This window comes from Thunnus thynnus, chromosome 23 (genome assembly GCF_963924715.1).
Source record: "Thunnus thynnus chromosome 23, fThuThy2.1, whole genome shotgun sequence".
Classification (NCBI taxonomy): domain Eukaryota; kingdom Metazoa; phylum Chordata; class Actinopteri; order Scombriformes; family Scombridae; genus Thunnus; species Thunnus thynnus.
The window spans coordinates 26,463,462-26,489,442 of record NC_089539.1 but is presented as its reverse complement, the minus strand read 5'-3'; the positions used below and the strand labels follow the sequence as shown (position 1 = coordinate 26,489,442).

At 38.3% G+C, this 25,981-nt stretch overlaps 2 protein-coding genes and 1 long non-coding RNA gene across 6 annotated transcripts in view; 1 reads left to right on the top strand and 2 right to left on the bottom strand.

The window, feature by feature from the left end:
- The window catches only part of parp12b (poly (ADP-ribose) polymerase family, member 12b), a 14,573-nt gene extending 4,299 nt beyond the window's left edge, over positions 1 to 10,274 (bottom strand). Inside the window, exons 1-6 of the mRNA XM_067581701.1 lie at positions 9,668 to 10,274; positions 7,873 to 8,008; positions 4,862 to 5,114; positions 2,623 to 2,715; positions 343 to 469; positions 87 to 255 (exon numbers count right to left, since the gene is read on the bottom strand). Coding sequence (XP_067437802.1) covers positions 87 to 255; positions 343 to 469; positions 2,623 to 2,715; positions 4,862 to 5,114; positions 7,873 to 8,008; positions 9,668 to 9,999 — 1,110 coding nt within the window. The 5' untranslated portion in view covers positions 10,000 to 10,274. The remainder of the gene's footprint in view (positions 1 to 86; positions 256 to 342; positions 470 to 2,622; positions 2,716 to 4,861; positions 5,115 to 7,872; positions 8,009 to 9,667) is intronic.
- LOC137175808 (uncharacterized) lies at positions 7,242 to 7,864 on the top strand. Of its 2 annotated transcripts, XR_010925722.1 has the most exons (4): positions 7,242 to 7,273; positions 7,327 to 7,348; positions 7,641 to 7,713; positions 7,809 to 7,854. It is a non-coding gene; the product is annotated as an uncharacterized lncRNA (long non-coding RNA). The 2 variants fall into 2 exon arrangements; XR_010925721.1 differs by having other exon boundaries at positions 7,641 to 7,864.
- Positions 10,275 to 14,663: 4,389 nt separating the features above from the next.
- The window catches only part of LOC137176011 (ecto-ADP-ribosyltransferase 4-like), a 36,567-nt gene continuing 25,249 nt past the window's right edge, over positions 14,664 to 25,981 (bottom strand). Inside the window, exons 1-4 of one of the 3 annotated variants that reach the window (XM_067582030.1) lie at positions 18,481 to 18,812; positions 18,037 to 18,128; positions 16,210 to 16,290; positions 14,664 to 15,470 (exon numbers count right to left, since the gene is read on the bottom strand). In XM_067582030.1, coding sequence (XP_067438131.1) covers positions 14,763 to 15,470; positions 16,210 to 16,290; positions 18,037 to 18,108 — 861 coding nt within the window. In that variant the 5' untranslated portion in view covers positions 18,109 to 18,128; positions 18,481 to 18,812 and the 3' untranslated portion in view covers positions 14,664 to 14,762. Of the gene's footprint in view, positions 15,471 to 16,209; positions 16,291 to 18,036; positions 18,129 to 18,480; positions 18,816 to 25,981 lie in introns of those variants that run through there. The other 2 variants (XM_067582032.1, XM_067582028.1) reach the window with 2 other exon arrangements.

Below are 25,981 nucleotides of genomic sequence, written 5' to 3'. Positions count from 1 at the left end.
AAACGTATTATTTTTGGTCAAACAATGCTCTGCAGGGAGTCCCGGTGAACCAACATCACCGTCTGAACCACCGTTCTTAGACTCACCGGCTGGCCGTACTCCACCCAGTTCCCCTGGTCGCCCTTGTAGTACCACAGCCACTTGGTCGTCAGCGTATAGTGAGGTGGCTTTGTTACCGAGGAAACCGTGGATAGACGTCGAACGGGCTGCGACTCGTGAGTCATCGTCAGGAAGTCGACCGGCCGAACTCCGCGGCTACAAACAAAGAAAAGAAAACGTTTCAGTCGCCACCTCGCCAGGATTAGTTCGTTTTCCAGACTGAGTAAAAGTGTGACCTCTGACCTCTGCGTTTGAGACGGGTCACAGAAAGCTCGCTCGATGTCCTCCATGTGCTGCAGGTCTGTCCAGCTGTCGCCATCAAACACCTCCCACTTGTAGGGCAGCTGGAAGTGAACACGGAGGCACTTTTCTGCACAGAGAGAACAAACAAACATTCAACACAAACACACGACAGAAGATGAACTACAACTCTGCAGGTCATCCAGGTCTTTATGTCGTTAAGGCATGTTTGGAGTTTGTTTAACTGATTGATTTCATCAGGCTTCACTGATAAATATAATTGGGTATCATCTGCATAACAATGAAAGTTTATGGAGTGTTTCCTAATAATATTACCTAAAGGAAGCATATATAAGGTGAATAGAATTGGTCCAAGTACAGAACCTTGTGGAACTCCATGTCTGACTTTTGCCTTCATGGAGGATTCATCATTAACATGTACAAACTGAAGTCAGTCTGATAAATAAGACTTAAACCAACTTAATGCAGTTCCTTTAATGCCAAATAAATGTTCCAGTCTCTGCAAAAGGATTTGATGGTCAATTGTGTCGAATGCAGCACTAAGATCTAACAGGACAAGTATAGAGACAAATCCTTTGTCTGATGCAGTTAGGAGGTCATTAGTGACTTTCACCAGTGCTGTTTCTGTGCTATGATGCCTCTAAATCCTGACTGAAAATCCTCAAATAAACTATTGTTATGTAGAAAGTCACATAACTGATTAGAGACTGCTTTCTCAAGGATCTTAGAGAGAAATGGAAGGTTAGATATAGGTCTATAATTGGCAAGTGGGAGGAGCAGTAGAGTTTCCTTAGAGTTTATTAGACAGACAGGATTAATGTGTAGGATTTAATCTCTGGTTCACACTCCGGACCAGAAGGTGGCGGTAATGCACCTAATACGCTGGTTGACAACCGCCGTTATAAACCAAACAGAAGTTTTTTCTTTTTCCCCCCAAACAGAGTGGTACATCCTGTCAGCTGAGGTGTTTCTTATCTGTGCAGCCGAACACAGCAGCTCCTCAACGGACTGTTTCATCCTGACGGTCCCGGTGTTTCCTCCGCAGGCTGCACTTCACTCAGCCGCCCGACAGACCCGCTGCTTCTTCCTGCTTTAACCTGAATAACAAACCGGGGCCTCGGTGCTCCGGCTGGATCCACACGGAGAGCCGAGGCTAACGTTAGCTTAGAGGCTAGCGGAGCGTTAGCAGCAGCATGACCAGAGGGACAGCCAGCTAGCCTCCAAGCTAACGTTAGCCCCGGTTTGTTATTCAGGTTAAAGTGGGGAGAAGCAGCGGGACCGTCAGGGTGACACAGTCCGTCGAGGTAAGCACAGTCAGGCGGCGGAAGAGAAGGCGACATATCGGCCTCTCATAATCGGCAGATTTCACCGATGATATTTCATTTTAGAGCTTTTATTGGCCGATACCGAGCGCTAACTGAGGGTAAGACTTCCTTACGCAGCCTGGTTGGGATGGGGTCTAAGAGAAAGGTTGATGGTTTGGATGAACAAATCACTGAAGTTAGTTCAGGAAGGTCAACTGGAGAAAAACAGTCTAAATATATGTCAGGTTTTACGGCTGTTTCTAAGGTTCCTGTGTTTGGAGATGAATCGGTGCCTGTTGAGGGCAGCAGGTGGTGAATTTTATCTCTAATAGTTAGAATTAAAGAAGCTCATGAAGTCGTTACTACTGAGAGCTATAGGAATACATGGATCAATACAGTTAGTTTACAACATAAACATACTTTACAGTAAAAGGATTCTAGATAATCTCCAGGTTCCACTTTACACATCAAACAACTAATCAGTTCATTGAGAAATTGATCAACAGATTATTGATAATCAAAATAATCATTAGATGACAGCAATCCACAAACGTACATATGTAGAGTTTTGGATCAGAAGACAGTTGTCCCATAATCCTGCTGCTGATAATAAATCAGTCTTCAGTTGATGCTCCAGTGTGGAGGAGCTGAGACTTTGCTGCCATCCAGAGGAATTTAAAGAAACTGCACCACTAAATAAATCAGCTGCTGTTTCAAACACTGGACCAGTGAGATACTGGCCGGCTCTTCTGACTCCTCACATGTTTTAAACAGAATATCAACCTCTGCCGTCTAATTTAAACTCTTTCATACGTCGGTGTGATCCGTGCGCTGCTGACTGAGATGTGAACATGTACGACTGTTCTGACTGTGACGTGTCAGATGCGTGACTATGTTTAATCTTCGTCATCAGTCTTCATCAGAAGACAAACAGGACGAAGTGATGAAGTGAACTCACCCAGGAACTTGCAGCTGTGTCGGATGAAGTGCAGACAGATGTTCCTCTCGTCTGTCTGAGCAGCGGCTTTAACGACGGAGTCAGAAATGTTTTCTGCCAGAAACAAAGAGACAAAGAGTCACAACCAGCATCGAAAGATTCATTCACATCAGCATCATGTTTTAACTTCCTTCTAAACCGACGTTTATGTGTTTGGACGTTTGGTTGAAACAGGAAAGTTACTGTTGTTCAGAGCTGAGAACTCAAACTACAGTCCAGTAACAGTCACCTTCGTCATCCTACATACTCTACCTGTTCACCTTCATCATCCTAAATACTCTACCAGTTCACCTTCATCATCCTAAATACACTACCTGTTCACCTTCATCATCCTAAATACTCTACCAGTTCACCTTCATCATCCTAAATACTCTACCAGTTCACCTTCATCATCCTAAATACACTACCTGTTCACCTTCATCATCCTAAATACACTACCAGTTCACCTTCATCATCCTAAATACTCTACCAGTTCACCTTCATCATCCTACATACTCTACCAGTTCACCTTCATCATCCTAAATACACTACCAGTTCACCTTCATCATCCTAAATATACTACCAGTTCACCTTCATCATCCTACATACTCTACCAGTTCACCTTCATCATCCTAAATACACTACCAGTTCACCTTCATCATCCTAAATATACTACCAGTTCACCTTCATCATCCTACATACTCTACCAGTTCACCTTCATCATCCTAAATATACTACCAGTTCACCTCCATCATCCTACATACTCTACCAGTTCACCTTCATCATCCTAAATACACTACCAGTTCACCTTCATCATCCTAAATATACTACCAGTTCACCTTCATCATCCTACATACTCTACCAGTTCACCTTCATCATCCTAAATATACTACCAGTTCACCTTCATCATCCTACATACTCTACCAGTTCACCTTCATCATCCTACATACTCTACCAGTTCACCTTCATCATCCTAAATACACTACCAGTTCACCTTCATCATCCTAAATATACTACCAGTTCACCTTCATCATCCTAAATATACTACCAGTTCACCTTCATCATCCTACATACTCTACCAGTTCACCTTCATCATCCTAAATATACTACCAGTTCACCTTCATCATCCTACATACTCTACCAGTTCACCTTCATCATCCTAAATATACTACCAGTTCACCTTCATCATCCTAAATACACTACCAGTTCACCTTCATCATCCTAAATATACTACCAGTTCACCTTCATCATCCTACATACTCTACCAGTTCACCTTCATCATCCTAAATACACTACCAGTTCACCTTCATCATCCTAAATATACTACCAGTTCACCTTCATCATCCTACATACTCTACCAGTTCACCTTCATCATCCTAAATACACTACCAGTTCACCTTCATCATCCTAAATATACTACCAGTTCACCTTCATCATCCTACATACTCTACCAGTTCACCTTCATCATCCTAAATACACTACCAGTTCACCTTCATCATCCTAAATATACTACCAGTTCACCTTCATCATCCTACATACTCTACCAGTTCACCTTCATCATCCTACATACTCTACCAGTTCACCTTCATCATCCTAAATACTCTACTAGTTCACCTTCATCATCCTACATACTCTACCAGTTCACCTTAATCATCCTAAATACTCTACTAGTTCACCTTCATCATCCTACATACTCTACCAGTTCACCTTCATCATCCTACATACTCTACCAGTTCACCTTCATCATCCTAAATACTCTACTAGTTCACCTTCATCATCCTACATACTCTACCAGTTCACCTTAATCATCCTAAATACTCTACTAGTTCACCTTCATCATCCTACATACTCTACCAGTTCACCTTCATCATCCTAAATACTCTACTAGTTCACCTTCATCATCCTACATACTCTACCAGTTCACCTTCATCATCCTACATACTCTACCAGTTCACCTTCATCATCCTAAATACTCTACTAGTTCACCTTCGTCGTCCTAAATACACTACCTGTTCACCTTCATCATCCTAAACCCCAGCTGAGCAGCAGTGTGTGGAAGGAGATCCAGCTGTTTGCCAGCTGTGTAAAAAGCAGCTGTTTCTCTCTACAACCACAACACATCTGAGGTCTCAGCAGCTGGTTCACACACAGGTGAAGCAGCTCTAAACCTGGTCTGACACCCATCTAATGTCATACTGAAGGAGGCGGAGCTTGTTCTCACCTGTGTGGGAGGCAGCGGTCAAGTAGTGGAGGTTTCTGTAGATGAAGGGCAGGTCATGGATGATGTCTCCGCTCAGGCCGCGCTCCTCCAGCATGCGGCGGCCGCGTTCATCGATGGAGTGCTGACGTTTGCACTTCGATCCAAACATGCAGTCGCCCTGAACAAAGTGCAGACACAGGTGCACTTTGGTGCAGGTCTCCGGGAAGCTGCAGGAGCCGTGAGGACCGCAGCCTTTGTTGTAGTGCAAACACACCTGAGAGAAGAAGAGACACAGGTACAGCAGAGAAACATGAAACACCTGAGAGAAGAAGAAGAGACACAGGTACAACAGAGAAACACCTGAGAGAAGAAGAAGAGACACAGGTACAGCAGAGAAACACCTGAGAGAAGAAGAAGAGACACAGGTACAGCAGAGAAACACCTGTGAGAAGAAGAAGAGACACAGGTACAGCAGAGAAACACCTGACAGCACAGACAGGTGCGGTTCAGGTTAAACAGGTACAGACGGACCAATGACAAGAGAAATACATCCACCAAAGAAAAATGACTTTTCTAGTTATTATGACTCCGTGTCGTAATTATGAGATAAAATCTCATGTTTTCTGATGGTTTTAAGTTACAGATGTTGTAATTATAACGTTCTTGTAATTACAAGCTCTGGATCTCATAGTTATGGATGTTTTCACTTTATTTTACGGGTCACTTCATTTTATACTAATTTCTTGGTAATTTTCAGAGTAATTTTCAGGCATTTAGGTATTTTTTTATTTATTATTTACAGTGAGGTCCAAAAGTCTGAGAGCACATTAAAATATCTTCATGTAAATCTGGAAATAATCAGAAACATTTAAAAACCCAAGAAGTTATGAAGAAGAAGAAATATTTCAGATTCTTAGATTAGTGTTATTGATCAACTTCACTATATATATATTATATATATATATATTACATATATATATATATATATATATATATATATTATATATACACATATGAGATATTTTCCTGTAGTTATGATTTCTTATATGTACAAAGACAAATTGTATTCAAAATATTTTTGTGATTTTGAAATTACACCTAAATGAAAGTTTTGTAATTAAGGAGATCTGATGTTTATTATGAGATAAAGATCTTGTAATTATAAGATTTTTTGTAAATATGAGATTAGATATAATTTTGCGATCTTTATCTCAAAATTACATAATTAAGAGATGATTTTCTCTTAAATTATGGGATGTTGGGTGATAATTATGAGATTGTTTTCTTTGGTGAATGCACTGTGATTGTGTAGAAAACAATAGAACCTGTTTTACTTTACCTCTGTGGAAACTTTTACATTTTCTTTTTTTTTTCTTTTTTGTTTTTTCTTTGTTACTTTAATTTTGTGTTAATATTTCAGGTTCTTGGAAGCTTGTTGTCTTCTGTTTGTTCTTCTTCCTCTCTGGTCTTTATGTTTTGGTCTCTTTGTCAGAGTGTTACATGTGAACTTCAGCCTACTCTCCTACTCTTTCACTCCTGTCCGGCCTTTTCAGCTCCTTTCATTCCCAGAAACGTCTTTCCTTTCCCCACAGTGAGCAGGATTCTCGTCTCCGTGGCTCCGCCTACACTACGTCAGAAACAAGCTAACGAGCATCGCTGCGGAGACGAGACAGCACGCTGAAAGGACAGCAGGCTGCTGCATTTCAGGTGAGTCAGCTGTGTTACAAGAGAGTCACAGGTGAGTCAAAGGTGAGTCAGCTGTGTTACAAGAGAGTCACAGGTGAGTCACAGGTGAGTCAGCTGTGTTACAAGAGAGTCACAGGTGAGTCACAGGTGAGTCAGCTGTGTTACAAGAGAGTCACAGGTGAGTCAGCTGTGTTACAAGAGAGTCACAGGTGAGTCAGGTGTGTTACAGGTGAGTCACAGGGGAGTCAGGTGTGTTACAGGTGAGTCACAGGGGAGTCACAGGTGAGTCAGGTGTGTTACAAGAGAGTCACAGGTGAGTTAGGTGTGTTACAGGTGAGTCACAGGGGAGTCACAGGTGAGTCAGGTGTGTTACAAGAGAGTCACAGGTGAGTCACAGGTGAGTCAGGTGTGTTACAGGTGAGTCAGGTGTGTTAGAAGAGAGTCACAGGTGAGTCACAGGTGAGTCAGGTGTGTTACAGGTGAGTCAGGTGTGTTACAAGAGAGTCACAGGTGAGTCACAGGTGAGTCAGCTGTGTTACAAGAGAGTCACAGGTGAGTCACAGGTGAGTCAGCTGTGTTACAAGAGAGTCACAGGTGAGTCACAGGTGAGTCAGGTGTGTTACAAGAGAGTCACAGGTGAGTCAGGTGAGTTACAGGTGAGTCAGGTGAGTTACAGGTGAGTCACAGGTGAGTCAGAGATGTGTCACTGGTGAGTCAGGTGTGTTACAGGTGAGTCAGGTGAGTTTGGTGAGTCATAGATGTGTTACAGGTGAGTAAGGTGAGTTACAGGTGAGTCACAGGTGAGTCAAAGATGTGTCACAGGTGAGTCAGCTGTGTTACAAGAGAGTCACAGGTGAGTCACAGGTGAGTTTGGTGAGTCATAGATGTGTTACAGGTGAGTCAGGTGAGTTACAGGTGAGTCACAGGTGAGTCAGAGATGTGTCACTGGTGAGTCAGGTGTGTTACAGGTGAGTCATAGATGTGTTACAGGTGAGTCAGGTGAGTCACAGGTGAGTTTGGTGAGTCATAGGTGTGTTACAGGTGAGTAAGGTGAGTTACAGGTGAGTCACAGGTGAGTCAAAGATGTGTCACTGGTGAGTCAGGTGAGTTACAGGTGAGTCACAGGTGAGTCAGAGATGTGTTACAGGTGAGTCAGGTGAGTTTGGTGAGTCATAGATGTGTCACAGGTGTATTACAGGTGTGTTACAGGTGTGTCACAGGTGTGTTACAGGTGTGTTACAGGTGAGTCAGGTGAGTTTGGTGTGTCACAGGTGAGTCACAGGTGAGTCACAGGTGAGTCACAGGTGTGTTACAGGTGTGTCAGGTGACTCAGGTGAGTGTGTTACCTCGGGCAGCAGGGCGGGGTCGTTCTGCAGCAGCAGCAGGAACAGGTCGTCCTCTTGCAGCTCGTGCAGCGTGCACTCTCGCAGTAAACGGTAGTTATGATCTGAGCGAATGTCGTGGGAGAATTTACACGGTTTCCTGCGACAAACAACAACACGGTGAATGTTTGTCTTCATGTTCAGATCCAAAGCAGCGCTGAGCTGAAGCTGCGCTGAGCTCAGGATACCTGCCTGCAAGTCTTACAATGAAACTACAGACCGAAGAGTTACGAGTAACAGCGAACTGAGACCAGAAAAACTTTACTACGTACATTTTTATTTAAATTTCCAAGAATGAACCTTCGAGCTCCAGTTTGCTGACAGTAAGAAAAAAACGTTAACAGCACGTTTTAATAGCAGACGTGTTATCGGCAACATGTAGTAAAAGTAACGTTATGCAGACCGGCTGTATTACAAACGACGTCATGCACTTCCTCCAGGAAACGGTGATTCTGTGATCACAATAATGAACACAAATACAAGAAATCTCATAATCGACCTCAAACATAAACATCAAACTAGATTTATTTTAATAACATTATTGATGATTTTATTTGCTGCTGATGTTGAGCTGAAAGTTTATTTAATAAATTTATAGAACGTTGAGTCCTCATGGTTCTCATGTTCAGCTGAAATATAGTTGTTTCTGTGATCTGCAGGACGCTTTTTATCCAGGAAGTCATTACATATAAAAAATCATATTATTTTCACTGTTTCCCAGTTGGTTAAACTGGACTGACTGGGAGGAGTGTTGGTTAAACTGGACTGACTGGGAGGAGTGTTGGTTTAACTGGACTGACTGGGAGGAGTGTTGGTTTAACTGGACTGACTGGTCTGAGTGAACTGCGACATCATTAAAGTGTAAATCAGAGAGTTTGCAGGTTAAATTGTATTTATTATATTACTGAGTGTATTGATGTATATTCTTAGACGTGTTTACGTGTCAGTTAATTATGAAGCTGATGTGTTTTCTGGGTTTTCCCTCCACACACCTGCCCTGCATCAGCCAATCAGCTCCTTGCCTGTTCTCTGTCTAGTCACATTTTCTATATTCCCTCCTTAGTTCCTTTTGAATCTAAATCCTGTTGCTCTGTTCTGTCTCGTTGGACGTTTCTGAAATTCTTCAGTTTAAACTGGCTGCATCTCCTGCTGCTCCTCTGACAATATACATTATATACAACTATAAAAACAAATCTACATTATATACAACTATAAAAACAAATCTACATTATATACAACTATAAAACACATGGGTGGTAAATAGATAAAGTGTATAAATGTCCTTATAAAGGTGGAATGAATGAGACAGTTTCAGCTTCTCAAATTGTTTCGTTTCTTCTAAGTTTCATTTCTCTGTAAATCAAAACACAATAAACTGATGACATGAACGACTCATCAGCAATGACGTCACTGTGACGTCTGATAACTTATAACAGATATTTCTGGTGTGTTTGGGACATTTTGTGGATCATTTTAATCAATAAGAGATAATCGATCATCCTATAAGTTTTCTTTTCCTTAAGTTTCGTTTTGCCTCATCACTGCCTGAGGAAGAGCAGATCAGTGCGCAGCAGACACGTTAAATAGTCCCGATGAAATACTGAGTTTACTGCTGATTTATTACTACGGAAGCCCGGAAGCAGAGCGAGAACGCAGATAACACAGCTGCTGTTTGTTTACGTTCACCTGTTTTTATCACGTGAGCTTCGGTCCAGTCAGAACTTACTGCGACACACCTGGGCGCGTGCGCGCGGCTCACCTGCCCTTGCCGAACCTGCAGTTTCCGTAGATGAAGAACTTGCAGAGGTGCAGCTGCTGGCAGTCCGCGCACTGCTCCCTGCCGTACCGCCTGCACAGCCGCAGGGACGTCTTGGCCACCACCGTGCTGTCCTCCAGCCGGCCCCCGCCGGCCCCCGCCGGGCCGCGGACCAGCAGGAAGCGGGGACACTCCTGGACGATGAAGCTGAACTCCTGTTGGCTGATGTTGCAGCGCTGCCGCAGCTCCCGCCGCAGCTGCAGCAGCTGCATGGCTCCTCTGCTGCTGCACAGGAAGCTGGTGGCCAACAGGACCTCCCTGCTGTACCGCGACATGTTTCCTACTACTGTACTAATACTACAGTACTAATACTACTGCTGTACTACTACTGCTGCACTACACTACTACTGCACTACTTCACTACTGCTGAGCAGGAAACTCCTCCGCCCCTCACACTGCCACACACTGGCAGCTTCAGCGCATTAAAACAGCTTCTGGTGTGTTTCTCATTATTTCCTTTTATTTATGGAAACATGAAGATCATCACGCGTCATTTAATGTTTTATATCATTTCATGTGAATTAATATCATTCACCTCTAAAACCAAACCTGCTTTACACTTTATCACCTCACTGTTTAGGACCTTAATCATGATCACGTGACCTCACTGTTTGGGACGTTAATCATGATCACGTGACCTCACTGTTTGGGACGTTAAGAGGTATCTGCTGCACCAAAACGTGTTTAACTAAATGTCATGACTTTACTGTGATAAAACATGTTTATATACATATATATATATATATACATATATATATATATATGTATATATATATATATATATATACACATATATATATGTGTGTGTGTGTGTGTGTATATATATATATATATATATATATATATATATATACACACATATACATATATATATATATACATATATATACATATATATATATATATATATATATATATATATATATATATATATATATATATATATATATATATATATATGTATATATACATATATATATATATATGTATATGTATATATACAGATTGACATCACATTTATAAAGTATATATGAGATTTATGTTTCTTCTGTGAAGGAGTTGGTGGGTTCTGGAAGATCTTGACTCTTTGTGTTTCCTTCATACCTGCAGACACAATAATGTTCACAACCTGTCAGTGTGATGAGCTTTATGATCTAAACTTTACTTCTGAAGGAAAAGATAAACACGTTTAGTGTTTCAGGAGGAAATCATTCATTAATGTTTGTAACGCTCAGCAGGCTCTCAGTACTGCCGTCGTATGAAAATATAACTCTGGAAATGTGTTGAGTAAAGATAGACAGAAAAAGTCTGTTTTGAGTTACTGCATAACAAGTGTTCTTCATAATGTCATTTTCTCTGAAACAAAACATCAGCACTGATGTGGTTTATAGTAAACGTCTTCATACCTCTGCTAGATGAACAGGTTCTGAAGGGCAACAGCTGCAGAGCATTTTAAATATATTAATTATTATGTATCACACTTATAAACCATGTAGAAAGACAACAGTCATACCTGCCGACTGCATTTGTCTTGTTTGGAGTTAGAACTGGTTGAAGTCGACGTATCATGAAGTTCCTACTGACGTATGCTCGGCAGGATATTGTGACTTCATGGTCCAACAGTTAGAGAAGAAATGATTTTATAGTGCGAAAGACAAAAAGAGAAAACAGATTTATAAAGCCAGTTTATGCACTTTTGATTGGCTCTGATCTACGATGCTTTTAAAGAGTGTATAGACAATTCTATTTTATCACTTAGCATGAAACAAGGCATAATCACATTTATACCAAAACCACATAAAGATAAATGATCCTCAGACAGCTGGAGACCTTTGACCCTTCTGTCTGTAGATTAGAAGCTCCAAGCTCATGTCTACACTAACAGACAAGCAAGATAACTGATGGAACAATCTGTGTTTATCAAAGGGAGAAATATTGATTATCATACTCAATTAATCTTAGATTTTCTTGATTATAATTCACTGATCTGACATGAAAAGTTTATTTTATTCTTAGATTTCTTTAAAGCCTTTGATACCTCAGAACATCCCGTTTTATTTAAAACTTTGGAAATGTTTGGTTTCAGAACAAGCTTTTGTAATGTAACTCATCTGCTTTATAACGATATTAACAGTAGTGTGTCTCTTAGCCACGGCTTTTCCAATAGATTCCCAATTAAACAGGAAATTCAGAAAGGATGCCCGATTAGTTTTATTAGTTTATTATTTATTTTAGCCACAGAAATGATTGCGATATTGCTTAAAAACTCCCAAATATTCAAGGTATCAAAATACTGGTTGAATGAATCCATAATTATCCACTTTGCTGACGATACAGCACTGTTTTTATAAAACTAAATTATGATTATAAAAACAATTAACAAGATCAGTCTTTCCTCCAAAGCATCAGGTCTGACTTTGAACCTTAGGAAATGTGAAGTTGTGGCTGTTAATAGCAATGATCTGAGAAGCACATCCAATATCCCAGTTAAAGAAGAGGTGAAACACCTCGGTGTTGCTGCCCGTCGGGGTGTTTTTGTCTCTCTTCCTGCCTTCCTTTGTAGGAGTGAAGCACCTGGAGCCAGTTATCAGAGTGGAGATAAACACCTGACAGCTTCTGGGGAATCTTTCTCTTTTTTCCCCTGGTTGTTTTCTTCCCAGCATGATTTAGAGTGTTGGGTTTTGTTATTTTAGTTTGGGGTGGAGATCACAGGTAGTCCAGTTATCGGGTTAGTTAGATTCGGTAGTTAGGGGGATGAGCGTGGCTGGCTCAGTGACTTCCCCATCTATTGTTCTTTCTGTCTGGGATCTCCATCCCCTTTTGTTTGTTTATTTATACTTTAAGTACAGTTTATTTGTTGAAAAATAAAGTGAATGGTTTATTGTTAACGTAGAGGTCAGGTGAGCTTTTGTTTGTTCAGTGAGGTTGTAACATATTTGGGGGCTCGTCTGTGCGCTTTTCCACACTGGCGTTGTTTTTGTAGGCTGGCTTTAAAAGCAGAGTGAGTAGTAACAAAAAGAGAAGATTTAAATGTTATTGAGGTTGAAAGCTGTTCAAGTCTTTAAATCACTGGCTCTGATTTATCGTTGTTGGGTTGAATTATTTTGTCTAAAGCTGAAGGTTTATCTACCCTTGCCATTCTCTGTCCACTTCACCAAAAGTGATTAATTAATCTAACTCCATAATTTTTAGTTTATATGAAGAAACAAAACTCATTATTTATGCAAATCGCATTTAGCCTGTATGGTACCATATCCCTGATAAATATTTAATAAGGTTGGAGGGATGAGTTCTTGCTTAAATGTGATTTTGAAGTGTCCAAATTCCTGTAAAACTTCCACAAACAAGCACTACATTATGGAAAAATTATATTTACAACTTTTCACCACATAATTCCTTATTGTGGAAAAATAGAGGTCTCTTTCCTTTTTATTCATCATGTCCTGTTGCTCCTAAAGTCAAAGAAACACATTTTAAAGTAATATCAGTAATATATCCTGTTAGTGATTTTCCTCACAAAAGATTTAAATTTGAAGTGGATCCTTGCATCTTTTATTCCACAGAAGCTGAAACTATCAACCATTTATTTTTTAAATGCTCATACACCTATTTACCTTATTTACCTTTTATTTCAGCTTGTTTTATTGTCTGTTCTCTTAACTCTTTAATGACTGTGTTTAACTGTATTTAAATGTAATTTTATAATGTGTTTATTTTGCACTTTGTCTCTTTGCTTTCAATGTTTGATGTAAAGAACTTTGAATAACCTGCTACATAAATGTGCTGTATGAATAAACTTGCACTTTTTTATGAAGAACATTTGATTTAAAGTCTCGTTCTGCTGCGTCTCATTCAAGTTTCCATCTGAACAAACCAAAGAAAAGAAACTTCTGAGCCACAAAACATCATTTATTAACCTCAAACTGTTACCTGTAGCAGTACCACCTCTGACCTGCAGGAGGCTCCCAAACACCTGGAAACACAACATTATTATACTGAACTTCACATGTTAATATGATGCATCCAAACACCTGGAAACACAACATTATTATACTGAACTTCACATGTTAATATGATGCATCCAAACACCTGGAAACACAACATTATTATACTGAACTTCACATGTTAATATGATGTTTCTCTAATATCTTTTCAAACAGCTGATGTTGAATTTACATGTCAGGAAACGGCTGTCAGCTCATTCTTAGAAAACAAACAGGAGCAGTTTGTGTTTGTTTATTTGTTGTTGACGCTGCACACGTGTTAACATTCTTTATTTGGTTAGTTAAATACAGCGGTGGAAGCACTCAGAGCCTTTACTTCAGTAAAAGTACCAAAACAGCATCAGTGCATTTAGTTTCTGATTAAAACAAAGTGTAGAAAGACTTGATCAGAATATTTATGGCCAATACTGATCATCATTTTAAAGTGATTACAATCATGTATAACAGACAAAACATCAACATCACGTTTCTTTCCGAGCTGGAAAAACTCTGAATCTAATGGTCCATCCATGCAGTTGTCAGCCCCGTGATGCTGCTGGGAATGATCAGCACCACTTCAGTTATTCTGTCAGTGAACAGTCAGCAGTGTGCTACATGCTATGCTCTTCCTTTGCTCAGAGGCTTCTGGACAATAAATGATGGAAACACAACCTGTCACACCTTAAACAGGATCATGTGATCCGACCATCAATCAGGGAAATGTGTCTTTGACAACAGACCAGAAACACTGTTAGAGACAGTCAGTGTTCATGTCTGTGTTGGTAGTTTATCATTCATCATTTTTATTATATCACACATGTATTGATTCCATACAGAGACATACAGTCTGCTGCACATAGAAATCAATGTCAAACAGCACAGATGCTCCTACATCTGATACTGTACACAGTAATAGATGATGTTGTGATGCACGATGATTGACTTCAGTACAGCTGTTGTATCGATTTATAGATTTATTGATTGATTTATGATGTTTACAGAACAAAACTCATTTTATTGCATTTTCTCCATCAGTAGAAGAAAACTCTGCTCTCTCATTTGGGTGCAAGTTTGCAGTTTAGGTTACTCACATCTTTGAGTTCACTCTTCAAAACAAAGACCTTCTCACAATACTTCAGATCTGGAAAGTTATTCTGACCTTCAGTAATGTTGGTTATCTTGAATGTTTCATAGGGGGGGATAAGCACCTCTTCCTCCTTTGTTCCATAGGTTGGATAATTCTTCAGGTAAGCTCCTGAACAGGTCTCAATCTTAAAGCAGGTCTTGTTACCAAATTGATAAAGGTTTGTTAGTTTAGAGCTGGAGGCAAACGTACCAAACCGAATGATGTTGTGAACTTTGCCAGTGTAATCATCCCCGGTTCTTCGATAAGCAGTCTGACAGCTTTGGTTTTTTTTCAGGATTTGTATGGCAGTAGTCAGCCAGAAATGTAAATAGTGGAATTTGAAGGAGCGGCTATAGATGCTCCTATTGGTCCGCACTGCTTGATTGAATTCACTATGAAAGAAAATATATGTATAAGCACAGATTGCCTTCAGGTGGTTCTTGGTGAGAGCCTTATCCTCTGGGTCTTTCTTTTCGTTTGAACATTTTTCTGCTGTTTTCCAGGCTTCTTTAAATCTACCCTCACTCTCTTTTTTGAAATACTTTGTCTTGACCTTGTCCTCCATCTTCTTGTCGCAGCCTTTGTACATGTCATCAACAGCATCAGGAACCATGTTCAGTGGAAATGAGCTGGAGTTCTGGAGGGCAGAAGAAGGAAGGAACAGGTGATGTTACACAACAAAGGTTTTATGGTTTATTCAAACCAACTTATATAAAGTGCAGCAGTAAATACAGGTTGAAGGAAACGTAATGCAGTCTGAATGATGTTTTCTGTCAACATGATGAGAAAATGTTGATACTGAACGTGTCAATAAAACGTTGACTGATAACATGTTTTATTGTTTTGCAGACTAATATCAGCTGGTAGTGACACAGCAATATTTAGGTTTTTATGACTGTGGTTTACGGCACCTGGTTCAGGTCAGAGAAAGATCCTGGTCTCTGTTTAATACAGAGAGAAAGTTTATGAACATTGAAGTGAAAGCAGCATCTTTCACTAACTGTAACCAAACACTGAACACACAGGACTGAGGATGTGAACTCTGCACTTGAGCGCTGGTTTAACAGTGTTTCTGTGTGTTTATCCTCCTCTACAGCTCTGCTCTCAAACATCATTCAAGCAGCCATTACGTTTGTTACCACAATGGGAAAACTATTTCCTAGTATATAAAGACATTTAGTAGGAGACAGGGCTGGAACTGAGCTGACAACCAACTTGACTTCATGGAATAAAACAAGATGATACCGTCCACTCACAAGTTGGTTACATACAAACCTTAACGTTCAATACACTCAACAGGTTTGACTGATCAATCCTCTGTTGTATAAAGACAATAAAACTGAAGCTTAAGACTGTTAGCAGAATGTGTTACTCACCACAATGGGCAGGTCCCTGCGTGGAGTTTCCATGTTCTCCCCGTGTCTACGTGGGTCTCTGCTGGGTTCTCTGGTTTCCTCCTACCATCAAAGACATGTATGTTTATGGCAAACTGTTTTAACATTTAATCAAACCACACTCCTATCTGTAATTACATTTTAGATATCCAGAATAGCATTTCTGCTCGTCAAAATGGTATTCTCACTGGTCAGAATGGTAATTAAAGATATACAGAATAATATTCTTACTAGAACAAATTATATTTCAAGATATCTACAACTGACTGTACTAGTCAAAAATACATTAAGATATCTTAAAATCTTTAAAAAGTATAAGTGGCCATTTTAACATTTAATAGCTGGATATTTATTGCAGATATATATAATTTGATTCTTCATAGTCAAAATGAACATTTCAGATATCCACAATTCATTCTTCCTAGAACAAATGACGTCACTTTTGCCATTCGTGTGTATTGGGCTTTCAATTTCCGATATCCACAATTACATTCTGGATATCTAGAATAAACATTCTGGATATCTAGAATACAATTCTTACTGGTCATAATTCTAATTTCAGAAATCCAAAATGAAAAAAATACATAAATACATTTTGACTAGTAAAAATATCATTACGGATGTCCACAATTTCAATTTTACTAGGAAAAATACAGTTTTGGACATCTATATAAATAATGTGGATATTCTTTCTATCCAGAATTCAGTTTTAGATACCTGAAATCGTAACTGACGTAGATCAACGTACTGTGTGTTGGGCGGTGGTTGATTTTTTGCTCTGCTGTTTTCAACATGGCGGTCGCGTTACAAATAATTTCACTGTACAGCTAAAAAGTAACTAAAATATGTTTCTGAAAACATTTGAGGTGAGAAATAGGCAACGCAGTAACAGAATCTTGATTCATATTTGATCAGCGCTGCCTAGTTTGATAGTTTGATCTGATCATCACTCAGTAACAATCACCTCTGAGTTCAGGACATGCGTAGTGCGACATCTAGTGACCACTTTTGGCGGGATTTTTCTTTTTTCACTGAAAGCAAATGCCGACTTCAGTTATGACTGTTAAGAATTGTATTGCAGATATCCAGAATGTTTATTCTAGATATCCAGAATGTAATTGTGGATTTCTGAAATTGAAAGCCCAATACACACGAATGGCAAAAGTGATGTCATTTGTCCTAGGAAGAATGAATTGTGGATATCTGAAATATTCATTTTGACTATGAAGAATCAAATTATATATATCTGCAATAAATATCCAGTCTAGCTATTAAATGTTAAAACGGCTTGCCATAGTATGTTAGGGTTAATACTCCTGTCAGAGCTCCTGACCAAGAAACTGGCAAAAAGACCTGGAGTTGATCCCCGGGCGCTGCACTGTAGCTGCTCCTAGTGTGTGAGTGTAGGTTTAGTTAAATGCAGAGGATACATTTAGTTTCAATGAATGTGAGTGATGAGAAATTACAGTAAATAAATGTTAATATTAATCTTAAACCACCAGACAAGGACTGAAAGTCTTAAAGCAGCAAGTAGGACTAGAACTCCTCCAATGATCAGGTGGGAGCGCTTCATCTCTAGACGCTCTTCAACGCTGGAGCTCTGACTTTGAAAAAAGCGTCTTGTGGTTTTTTTTTACCACAACATGAAGTTACACTTCAGATGTTGTTTCATCAATCAGAAAACACACAGCACATGTCTCGTTATTGTCAGGACTTTTTCTGATGTGTCTACAGATCTGTCACACATGATGTTGGAGTGGAAAGTAAATGTAAAAATGTCCCTCACTGTTAGCAGAATGTGTTACTCACCAAACAATAGATGGGTGGCATAAGGGCTGTAAGTACTGTAGCAGCCATGATGATTGTGCAGGGCACTGCCATCTCTGCAGTCAGGAAAACAGCTGTACAACGTGAACATACACAAATAAAGAAGTGTGACATGCTGACTGCTGGTCAAAAGGTTTGGTTAGACAGCAGGTCCTTAATATTTCTACAGGACTCATGGTCGTCTCTTTTTATAAATACCATAGACACACAGCTCACCACAAAGCCACAGCTTGTCACCATAGTGACACACAAATACATAAAGTTTGTAAAAACGTTAAAACATAATGTTCTTGCATAATAATGAACTTAATACATTGATAAATGAGGACATCTATTAGGTTCAGTTATTATTAAGTGAATCTGGTGTAAAATCCTGATCTTCATATTTGAAAGTATTTCATCGTTAGTGTGTCAAAGAGTTTTTACCTGTGTTGAACACTTGCTCTGAGATGCTGAGGAGGCAGGAAGAGCAGAGAGTCAGACTGCAGAGGTTTTATAGTCTGTCAGAGACGACACGAACTCTCTGTGGTCACCATTTCACAGAAACTCTCTACGAGGAACCTCCCCTCCCTTCTCTCACTATATCTCATCTTTTCTGTTCAGCTTTTGTAAAAAACTGCAAATGAAGGTGTAAATAAAATGAATGTAGAATTGAAATTGTTCACAACTCTACAGATTTGCTACAACTTATGTAGAATGCAGCCGTCCTCCCAAGAAAAACAACAGTACAGGTCTTAAATTCAGTCGTTAAAAGTGACCTATAGTTACGTTTCACTGACAGACGCCATCTAGTGGCCGTAGTAATTATAACCCGGAGAAGTGACATATACATAAGGTGATAAATTTCCTTATTAGGAGGAGGCCGGTTGGATGGCTAGTTAGACAGATAGATAGATGGCAAAAAGTGGACTCAGCTGCAGGAGACCGCTGTTTGATTCACGTTTCCAACTGAGAGTCGGGACAGTTTTTTTAAAAACCACAACTATGATTGTCGTGTTGTTAGCTGTTGCCATGACGATGAAGGTTGTCCAACTTTAAGGAAGTAGAAACTTTAACCAAAACCATGTTTCAAGGGATCATTTGAACCCAAACCAGGATCTTTCCCTAACCCTGACCAGACCTTCACCACAGTGTCGTCACACCATAAAACATTATTTTTTATGATTCCTGCTGATAGAGGACGTATGAAGGACATAAATGTGTGGTGGACTGTAGCATGTCTACTCAATTATTCTTTTCTTTTACATGTTCTTCACCGAAAATAAACCAAGGTCATGAAGTTTCAGGTTGAAAGATTATATCCTTGTATAATTTTCTTTTGTTAAAAATTAGAAATGAGTCATTTTGACCCAAACACCACTTAAAGGTTTAGTATCTATATAAGGACAACCTGCCTACGCAACACCTCTAACTGACAAAGCTCAAAGTTCTACAATGCACCAAGCAACACCCAAGCAGCAGTTTCCATCAACATGAACCACATGAACCACATGTTCGCGTGTTCATGTGGTTCATGTGGATAAGTTTCAGATCTCAAGTGGTTTTTCAGTCTGTGAAGTAAAGCAAACATCCGTTCACATCCTCTCAAACTTGGTCTTGGCTGCGGAGAATGCACTCTTGACCTTTGCCCTCTCCCTACACTAGTATAACAGGTTAATGAAGAAAATCTGTACTCATTATGATACTAGTGTTAGCTGGTTCTGATGGACTCCAAAATCTAATGCAAGTGTCAATCTGGACCACAGCTGTAGAAGTATTAGTAGTAGTGGTAGTAGTAGTGGTAGTAGTAGCAGTATTAGTAATAGTAGTAGTAGAAGTAGTAATAGTAGTAGTAGCAGTATTAGTAATAGTAGTAGTAGAAGTAGTAATAGTGGTAGTAGAAGTAGTAATAGTAGTAGCAGTAGCAGTATTAGTAATAGTAGTAGTAGAAGTAGTAATAGTAGTAGCAGTAGCAGTATTAGTAATAGTAGTAGTAGAAGTAGTAATAGTAGTAGTAGAAGTAGTAATAGTAGTAGCAGTGGCAGTAGTAGTAATAGTAGTAGTAGAAGTAGTAATAGTAGTAGCAGTGGCAGTAGTAGTAATAGTAGTAGTAGAAGTAGTAATAGTAGTAGTAGAAGTAGTAATAGTAGTAGCAGTAGCAGTAGTAGTAATAGTAGTAGTAGAAGTAGTAATAGTAGTAGTAGCAGTATTAGTAATAGTAGTAGTAGAAGTAGTAATAGTGGTAGTAGAAGTAGTAATAGTAGTAGCAGTAGCAGTATTAGTAATAGTAGTAGTAGAAGTAGTAATAGTAGTAGCAGTAGCAGTATTAGTAATAGTAGTAGTAGAAGTAGTAATAGTAGTAGTAGAAGTAGTAATAGTAGTAGCAGTGGCAGTAGTAGTAATAGTAGTAGTAGAAGTAGTAATAGTAGTAGCAGTGGCAGTAGTAGTAATAGTAGTAGTAGAAGTAGTAATAGTAGTAGTAGAAGTAGTAATAGTAGTAGCAGTAGCAGTATTAGTAATAGTAGTAGTAGAAGTAGTAATAGTAGTAGTAGCAGTATTAGTAATAGTAGTAGTAGAAGTAGTAATAGTGGTAGTAGAAGTAGTAATAGTAGTAGCAGTAGCAGTATTAGTAATAGTAGTAGTAGAAGTAGTAATAGTAGTAGCAGTAGCAGTATTAGTAATAGTAGTAGTAGAAGTAGTAATAGTAGTAGTAGAAGTAGTAATAGTAGTAGCAGTGGCAGTAGTAGTAATAGTAGTAGTAGAAGTAGTAATAGTAGTAGCAGTGGCAGTATTAGTAATAGTAGTAGTAGAAGTAGTAATAGTAGTAGTAGCAGTATTAGTAATAGTAGTAGTAGAAGTAGTAATAGTGGTAGTAGAAGTAGTAATAGTAGTAGCAGTAGCAGTATTAGTAATAGTAGTAGTAGAAGTAGTAATAGTAGTAGCAGTAGCAGTATTAGTAATAGTAGTAGTAGAAGTAGTAATAGTAGTAGTAGAAGTAGTAATAGTAGTAGCAGTGGCAGTAGTAGTAATAGTAGTAGTAGAAGTAGTAATAGTAGTAGCAGTGGCAGTAGTAGTAATAGTAGTAGTAGAAGTAGTAATAGTAGTAGCAGTAGCAGTAGTAGTAATAGTAGTAGTAGAAGTAGTAATAGTAGTAGTAGTAGTAGTAATAGTAGTAGCAGTGGCAGTAGTAGTAATAGTAGTAGTAGCAGTAGCAGTATTAGTAATAGTAGTAGTAGAAGTAGTAATAGTAGTAGCAGTAGCAGTATTAGTAATAGTAGTAGTAGAAGTAGTAATAGTAGTAGCAGTAGCAGTATTAGTAATAGTAGTAGTAGAAGTAGTAATAGTAGTAGTAGCAGTATTAGTAATAGTAGTAGTAGAAGTAGTAATAGTGGTAGTAGCAGTATTAGTAATAGTAGTAGTAGAAGTAGTAATAGTAGTAGCAGTAGCAGTATTAGTAATAGTAGTAGTAGAAGTAGTAATAGTAGTAGTAGAAGTAGTAATAGTAGTAGCAGTGGCAGTAGTAGTAATAGTAGTAGTAGAAGTAGTAATAGTAGTAGCAGTGGCAGTAGTAGTAATAGTAGTAGTAGAAGTAGTAATAGTAGTAGTAGAAGTAGTAATAGTAGTAGCAGTAGCAGTAGTAGTAATAGTAGTAGTAGAAGTAGTAATAGTAGTAGTAGTAGTAGTAATAGTAGTAGCAGTGGCAGTAGTAGTAATAGTAGTAGTAGCAGTAGCAGTATTAGTAATAGTAGTAGTAGAAGTAGTAATAGTAGTAGCAGTAGCAGTATTAGTAATAGTAGTAGTAGAAGTAGTAATAGTAGTAGCAGTAGCAGTATTAGTAATAGTAGTAGTAGAAGTAGTAATAGTAGTAGTAGCAGTATTAGTAATAGTAGTAGTAGAAGTAGTAATAGTGGTAGTAGCAGTATTAGTAATAGTAGTAGTAGAAGTAGTAATAGTAGTAGCAGTAGCAGTATTAGTAATAGTAGTAGTAGAAGTAGTAATAGTAGTAGTAGAAGTAGTAATAGTAGTAGCAGTGGCAGTAGTAGTAATAGTAGTAGTAGAAGTAGTAATAGTAGTAGTAGAAGTAGTAATAGTAGTAGCAGTAGCAGTAGTAGTAATAGTAGTAGTAGAAGTAGTAATAGTAGTAGCAGTAGCAGTAGTAGTAATAGTAGTAGTAGAAGTAGTAATAGTAGTAGTAGTAGTAGTAATAGTAGTAGCAGTGGCAGTAGTAGTAATAGTAGTAGTAGAAGTAGTAATAGTAGTAGTACTAGTAATAGTAGTAGTAGTAGTAATAGTAGTGGCAGTGGCAGTAGTAGTAATAGTAGTAGTAGAAGTAGTAATAGTAGTAGTAGTAGTAATAGTAGTAGCAGTAGCAGTAGTAGTAATAGTAGTAGTAGAAGTAGTAATAGTAGAAGCAGTAGCAGTATTAGTAATAGTAGTAGTAGTAGTAGTAATAGTAGTGGCAGTGGCAGTAGTAGTAATAGTAGTAGTAGAAGTAGTAATAGTAGTAGTAGAAGTAGTAATAGTAGTAGCAGTGGCAGTAGTAGTAATAGTAGTAGTAGAAGTAGTAATAGTAGTAGCAGTGGCAGTATTAGTAATAGTAGTAGTAGAAGTAGTAATAGTAGTAGCAGTGGCAGTAGTAGTAATAGTAGTAGTAGAAGTAGTAATAGTAGTAGCAGTGGCAGTAGTAGTAATAGTAGTAGTAGAAGTAGTAATAGTAGTAGCAGTGGCAGTAGTAGTAATAGTAGTAGTAGAAGTAGTAATAGTAGAAGCAGTAGCAGTATTAGTAATAGTAGTAGTAGTAGTAGTAATAGTAGTAGCAGTGGCAGTAGTAGTAATAGTAGTAGTAGAAGTAGTAATAGTAGTAGCAGTGCCAGTAGTAACAGTACCTGATGTTGCAGTGGCGTGCAGTGATCACCTAGCGGCGGTGGATCAGCGCTCTGCTGCAGTAAAGTTGTTTGAAAAAGTTTGGCCCCCCCTTTGTGTATGTGGGTCAAATTGACCTGAACATTGTATGAAGGACATAAATGTGTGGGGGATTGTAGCATGTCTCTTGAGATATTATATTTCCGGGGTTCGAAATGAAGCTCTCGAACAAAAACAATGTCTCAATACATTTTCTTTAATGACCAAGAACTTTATGTTTTTTAGCCCCTTTTAGTCCATTGATATTCCAGGTACAAATGGTAAATTTATTTGATAGAGTTTTTATAAGCTTCTTTGGTACCATTTATACTTTTTTATTTTAATTTTTACATGACATATAGCTGCTTCAAAATCAGGGCAAACCCCCGTAGAGATCCATGACACAGAACATAAAACAACATGACACAAACAATAAAACACAAATAAACACAAAAACTTTACACATACCCTTTAAAACTTCTCTTCTGTAGACATGCTTCACCAAGCTGATTACCCTGCTCCGCCCCATGGTGTAAACAATGGTGTAAACAATAGCCATAAAAAATAGCATTTCAATCAGGGGAGACAAGTGAATGAAGCAAAAATAATTGTTTATTATACAGAAGATGTTGATGATTGAGTGTTACTGTGTCAAAAGTCTTTGGTGCTGCGACTCTACAGACAGATTCTGAATCGAGGGACATCAGTCCTGAGCAGCAGCAAGATAAATCCCCCCATGGAGTCCAGACTCTGCTGGAGGCTGATGACTTCTGAGATTTATAAGGCTGATGAGGTTAATGAAGCGATGCACTGATGAATCTGCGAAGACTGGGCAGTGGCTCTTCAAAAAGATTCCCAATTAAATGGGGAATTCAGCAGGGATACCCGATTAGTCCTTTATTATCTATTTTAGCTGGAGAATTGATTGCAATATTCCTTAAAAAATCCCCAATATACAAGATATCGAAATACTGGGGAAAGAATTCATGACTAGCCAATTTGCTGACGATACAGCACTATTTTTAAAAAACAAGAATATGGTTAAAAAAGCAATTGACAAGATCAATCTTTACTCCATCAGCATCAAGCATCATGTCTGACTTTGAACCTTAGAAAATGTGAAGTTGTGGCTGTTCATAGCAGTGATCTGAGTAGCACATCCAATATCCCAGTTAAAGAAGAGGTAAAACACCTCGGTTTAGTAGAAACAAAATAAATGCATAGCAGAGAAGATTTAAATGTTATTGAGGTTGAAAGCTGTTCAAGTCTTTAAATCACTGGCTCTGATTTATCGATGTTGGGTTGAATTATTTTGTCTAAAGCTGAAGGTTTATCAAGGTTTATCTACCCTTGCCATTCTCTGTCCACTTCACCAAAAGTGATTAATTCATCTAACTCCATAATTTTTAGTTTATATGAAGAAACAAAACTCATTATTTATGCAGAACACAATTAGCCTGTATGGTACCATATCCCTAATAAATATTTAATAGATATTGAAAGGAAAAAATGATGTTTACCAGCAACTTTTCACCACATAATTCCTTATTGTGGAACAACAGAGTTATTGTCATAAATAGAAATTTATAGCTGAATAGTTAACAAAGGTTTAACATTCAACATGATTTACTGGATTCAGATGGACTCTTATTATCCTTTGATGAGTTTACCAGTAAGAACAAAATTACTATTTCAAGAGAAGGAAATGACAGAATCTGTAAAGCAGTTCCTGTTCCTTTACTCTGAATGATACAAAGCAGTTTGTTTCTCTTCCATTACACCGTCTTTGCCTTCTTTAAAAGCTGATGATGTCAATTTGTTGGATAAAATATGTGACAACAGAAAAATTAGTTTGATTTTTATTAACTCTAATTATTAATTTCTTACACTGAACTGTAACTTTATTCTTGTATTTTATCCTATTTCAGCTTGTTTTTATTGTCTGTTCTCTTAACTCTTTAATGACTGTGTTTAACTGTATTTAAATGTAATTTTATAATGTGTTTATTTTGCACTTTGTCTCTTTGCTTTCAATGTTTGATGTAAAGAACTTTGAATAACCTGCTACATAAATGTGCTGTATGAATAAACTTGCACTTTTTTATTAAATATATGAAGAACATTTGATTTAAAGTCTCGTTCTGCTGCGTCTCATTCAAGTTTCCATCTGAACAAACCAAAGAAAAGAAACTTCTGAGCCACAAAACATCATTTATTAACCTCAAACTGTTACCTGTAGCAGTACCACCTCTGACCTGCAGGAGGCTCCCAAACACCTGGAAACACAACATTATTATACTGAACTTCACATGTTAATATGATGCATCCAAACATCTGGAAACACAACATCATTATACTGAACTTCACATGTTAATATGATGCATCCAAACATCTGGAAACACAACATTATTATCCTGAACTTCACATGTTAATATGATGCATCCAAACACCTGGAAACACAACATTATTATACTGAACTTCACATGTTAATATGATGCATCCAAACATCTGGAAACACAACATTATTATACTGAACTTCACATGTTAATATGATGCATCCAAACATCTGGAAACACAACATCATTATACTGAACTTCACATGTTAATATGATGTTTCTCTAATATCTTTTCAAACAGCTGATGTTGAATTTACATGTCAGGAAACGGCTGTCAGCTCATTCTTAGAAAACAAACAGGAGCAGTTTGTGTTTGTTTATTTGTTGTTGACGCTGCACACGTGTTAACATTCTTTATTTGGTTAGTTAAATACAGCGGTGGAAGCACTCAGAGCCTTTACTTCAGTAAAAGTACCAGCACAGCATCAGTGCATTTAGTTTCTGATTAAAACAAAGTGTAGAAAGACTTGATCAGAATATTTATGGCCAATACTGATCATCATTTTAAAGTGATTACAATCATGTATAACAGACAAAACATCAACATCACGTTTCTTTCCGAGCTGGAAAAACTCTGAATCTAATGGTCCATCCATGCAGTTGTCAGCCCCGTGATGCTGCTGGGAATGATCAGCACCACTTCAGTTATT